A 5,115-nucleotide genomic window follows, 5' to 3' on the forward strand; every position below is an offset into this window, starting at 1 on the left:
TCGATTTGCACGAAATTTGGCATAACGTACTGAATTGAGCCTAGAGTGATGTCTGGCATGTTTCGAGAAAATCGGATCAGATTTAGATATAGCTCCCATATATATTTTCGTCCGATTTAATGTAAATGGTGCACCAAAGTCCCTATATATCATTCGATTTGCACGAAATTTGGCATAACGTACTGAATTGAGCCTAGAGTGATGCCTGCCAAGTTTCGTGAAAATCGGTCCAGATTTATATATAGCACCCAAATATAGTTTCGTCCGATTTCATGTAAATGGTGCACCAAAGCCCCTATATATCATTCGATTTGCACGAAATTTCGCACATCGTACTAAATTGAGTTTCGTGAAAATCGGTCCAGATTTAGATATAGCTCCCATATGAAATTAGTATAACTTAACCTGTGACAAGTTTCGTTGAAATCGGTTCATAGTTGGATATAGCTTCCATATATATTTTCGCCCGATTTTAAGTAAATTGGGCATCAACCTCCTCATGTTAATCAGATTGATGTAACAAACGAATGACATGTTTATGGATAGATCCAGGTAGATTTACATTTCCAATTTCATGTTAATAGTCCTGTTTAATATACCTATAGTGATGAAGGGTATCATATAGTCGGCCCCGTCCGACTTTACTACTTTCCTTACTGGTTTAAGTCTTTCAAATGTAGGTTCTTGACAAATTATTCACAAAAAAAGTATTTTCAATATTTAATTTTATTTGATTATTTACTTTTGATTTGAAAATTATACAGAAATTAAATATAAATAATATTCTTATTAGAAGAAGACTCAACTATATCTCGATGGAATTATTTTGATGTTTGTGTGTGTGTGTATGTATATACCCAATGATTCGATCATGTGGCATGTTCTTAGAGATTATACATGAATGGGCCTCCCCTGTTGGCAAATATTTGGAATATTTTGGGTTTTGAATGGTAATAATAATAAATATTTATACGTATGTATGTCTATCTCAAATGAATAAATTATAAATAATATTTTATTTAAGGAATATTGTGGACGAGTTGTTGGATAATCAAATAGAGAATAGGATACAGTATACGTATAAAGATGTTTGTTTGTATGTATGTAGGTGTATAAACTTAACAATGGTATTTAATAATAGTAATATGTATATCGATATCTGATACAAATTAAACTTAAAACCATAATTTCTTTTGCTGTTATGATTATTTAACTACTACGACAATCCAAAGGGGATGTGGCCACACCCTCTAAACCTCATTGGTTTTCTCCAGATTCCGTAACTTCTGATACATACTAATGTAGTGGCTTTGCAGCTGTTTTTGATACTGCAGTACCTTTTCCTTTTCGGCTGACCACTGACGTTTCTCCTGTTCGAAATTGACACGCACCACATCCAATTGTTTTCGTAATTTGGCAATTTCTTCAGCATAACTGGCCGATTCTTCAATCAGGGTGTCTAAGGTGGCCTCTTCGAGCGGACAATTGGCCAACTTCGTTGAAAGTTTGGTATTCAAAGCAATGTCGGGTAGGTTCTGTGAACCATACACAAAATTCTGTATATCCGAAGACATTTTTGCCAGACGCAGCTCACAATTGAGTTTATTCAGTTCACGTTCATGATAATTCGCATCGCCCTTCTCCACGCCATTCTCCTCCTCCAGCTGAGGCGGAGAGATTTTCAAACAATTGATGATAACCTCCAAATTTGTTTCATCAATAACTTTTTCCGTTGCTTCTGGCTGATGATCTTGTTTCTCTTCGTTTTTATGATTCTCAATACGTTGTTGGGTGTGTTTGCGGGTCTTATTGCAAATATCTGTCAGATTGTCCAGCTGCTGCTTCAGTCGTGTATATTTACCCGATGGTTCTTCACCATATTCATGAAATATTGCCAAATCGGATAGCTCCTTGCGCAGCTTGGCCAATTCATTGGTCAGTGCCAATATGACCTGATCCTTGAGAATGATGATTTTATTGAGCTGCTTCAATTCCGTTTGGGTTTCTTTTTGCGATTGGGCATTTTGTTCGACCTCCTGCATTTGTTGTTGTGTGATTTTCTGGTTCTCTTGTAGACTTTGGTAAATTTGTGTTTCGGCATTGGTATTTTCATGTTTCAGATGGACTATAGCGTGTTCTTTGAGGGTTAATTCGTTCTGTAAAAAAATTTAGGTGTTTGGAAATTAACTTCGGAATTTGAAAGAAAAATCGTTGATGGACTCACCGTTGCCTCTTTGAGTTGGGTTTTGAGTAAAGCTATTTCTCCGTTTTTCTCACACACCTTCCATTCGCTCTCCTCCAACTGGGCCTTGAGTCTGGCCACAGTATTTTGACTTTCTTCATATTGCTCCTCGATGTAAGCCGATCGATCTTTCAGATTTCTTTCGGAATTCTTTATGCTTATATTGTTGGTCCTGCAAGAGATATACAATAAACTGTTTATATGCCGTTTTTATAAAAAAAACAGTAAGGAAAATAGTGAAGTCGGATTGGTCTGACTATTTTATACCCTTCACCACTTTGGGAATGTTCTACAGACGTCGCCTTTTCGAATCGTTATCTATAAGTAAACCGACTAACATCAAACTCAAACTTAGCACACATCATTCTAGATCTAATTGAGTACCCCATGCCAAATTTCGTGTAAATTGAAAGATATATAGAAACTTTGTATCCCCATTTACCATAAATCAGACGAAAATATATATGGGAGCTATATCTAACTCTGACCCGATTTTCTCGAAACTTGACACACATCATTCTAGACTTAGTTCAGTGCACTATGCAAAATTTCGTGCAAATCAAAAGATATGTAGGGACTTTGGTACACCATTTACAAAAAATCGGACAAAACTATATATGGGAGCTATATCTAAATCTGAACCGATTTACACGAAATTTAACACACATCATTCTAGGCCTAATTCATTACGCTGTGCAAATCGAAAGATATACATGGACGTTGGTGCCCCCTTTAACTTAAATCGGGCGAGACTACATACGGGAGATATATCTAAAACTGAACCGATTTTCACGAAACTTGGCAGACATCAATCTAGGTTCAATTCAATACGTTATGCCAAATTTTGTGCAAATTGAAAGATATAAGTGAACTTTGGTGAACCATTTACATTAAATCGGACGAAAAAAAAATATATAAATCTGGATCGATTTTCACGAAACATGGCAGACATCATTCTAGGCTCAATTCAGTGCGTTGTGCCAAATTTCGTGCAAATCGAAATATATATGTGGTTTTTGGTGCACCATTTACATGAAATCGGACGAAGCTATATATGGGAGCTATATCTAAATCTGGACCGATTTTCACGAAACTTGGCAGACATCACTCTAGGCTCAATTCAGTACGTTATGCCAAATTTCGTGCAAATCGAAAGATATATGTGGTTTTTGGTACACCATTTACATGAAATCGGACGAAGCTATATATGGGAGCTATATATAAATCTGAACCGATTTTCAAGAAACTTAGCACACATTATTATAGGCTTATTTCAGTACGGTAAGCCGAATTTCGTGCAAATCAAAATATATATTGGGGTTATTGGTACACCATTCACCTTAAATCGGACGGAAATAAATATTGGAGCTATATCTAAATCTAAACCGATTTTCGGGAAACTTAACACACATCATTATAGACCTAAATCTTTAGGCTTTGCAAAATGTCGTTCAAATTGAAAGGTATATAGGGACTCTGGTGCACCATTAACATTAAATCGGACGAAATTATATGTGGGAGCTATATTTAAATCTGAACAGGTTTTCCCAATTTCAGTAGGGTTCGTCCTTGGGCCAAATAAGTGACCTGTGACAATTTTCGTCCAATTAGGATCATAAATGCCACCTGTACATTGTTTACAATTTAACATGGACGGATGGACGGACATGTATAAATCCACTTAGAAAGTGATTCTATGTATATTCCCAAAAGGAACTATGTTTCGATCTCGTTTCCTTTTGCCTGTTACAAACATATGCACAAAGACATAATACCCTGTACCACAGTATGGTGAAGGGTATACTAATTTACCACCCTTATAGACCCTCAAAAATGATTCTTTAAAAAATCCACGCCTCTTATAAACCCTCAAAATTTTTTTAAAAAATCCACGCCTCTTAAAGACTCTCAAAAAATATTCTTTAAAAAATCCACGCTTTTCGTAGAACCTAAAACTGATTCTTAAAAAATTCGCGCCTTTTATAGACCCTCAAAAAATATTTTTTAAAAAATCCACGCTTTTCGTAGAACCTATAAATTTTTTTGTTAAAAAATCCACGCTTTTCGTAGAACCTAAAAATTATTTTTTAAAAAATCCACGCTTTTCGTAGAACGCCTCTTATAGACCCTCAAAAATTATTCTTTAAAAATCCACGCCTCTTATATAGACCCTCAAAAATTATTCTTTAAAAATCCACGCCTCTTATAGACCCTCAAAAATTATTCTTTAAAAATCCACGCCTCTTATAGACCCTCAAAAATTATTCTTTAAAAATCCACGCCTCTTATAGACCCTCAAAAATTATTCTTTAAAAATCCACGCCTCTTATATAGACCCTCAAAAATTATTCTTTAAAAATCCACGCCTCTTATAGACCCTCAAAAATTATTCTTTAAAAATCCACGCCTCTTATAGACCCTCAAAAATTATTCTTTAAAAATCCACGCCTCTTATAGACCCTCAAAAATTATTCTTTAAAAATCCACGCCTCTTATAGACCCTCAAAAATGATTCGTTAAATAATCCACGCCTCTTATAGACCCTCAAAAATTATTCTTTAAAAAATCCATGCCTCTTATCTGCTATAGGAGCTCTTCTATTTTTAAAACTTATTTAAAAGAACCAGTGAGCGGAGCAGTATAGTCGGACGGGGCCGACCATACGATACCCTACACACCTACCACGGAACTCAAATTTTCTGCGGATGTATATTCCGGGCCTGGGCAATATTTCGTGATATTTGCACCCTCTTACCCGATTAGAGGTAAACAGCACCTCTTCCTTACACTGACATATTTTCCGAATATTATGAGTATTCAGTACAGCTATTGTCCAGCTATTGTTCAGTGCAGCTATTGTCCTTACACTGACA

At 35.7% G+C, this 5,115-nt stretch overlaps 1 protein-coding gene across 1 annotated transcript; it reads right to left on the bottom strand.

Moving 5' to 3' along the window:
- Positions 1-1,250: 1,250 nt before the first annotated feature.
- On the bottom strand, positions 1,251-2,414 carry LOC133325548 (leucine zipper putative tumor suppressor 2 homolog; the record flags this gene model as incomplete). Its single annotated transcript, XM_061534291.1, has 2 exons — positions 1,251-2,156; positions 2,225-2,414. Coding segments are annotated over 2 exons (1,096 nt in total), but the record flags the coding sequence as incomplete, so codon positions are not given.
- Between the last annotated feature and the right edge of the window lie 2,701 nt (positions 2,415-5,115).

Source organism: Musca vetustissima, unplaced genomic scaffold (assembly GCF_032173495.1).
Source record: "Musca vetustissima isolate MV318-11 ecotype Yass unplaced genomic scaffold, APGP_CSIRO_Mvet_v1 utg482046, whole genome shotgun sequence".
Taxonomy (NCBI): domain Eukaryota; kingdom Metazoa; phylum Arthropoda; class Insecta; order Diptera; family Muscidae; genus Musca; species Musca vetustissima.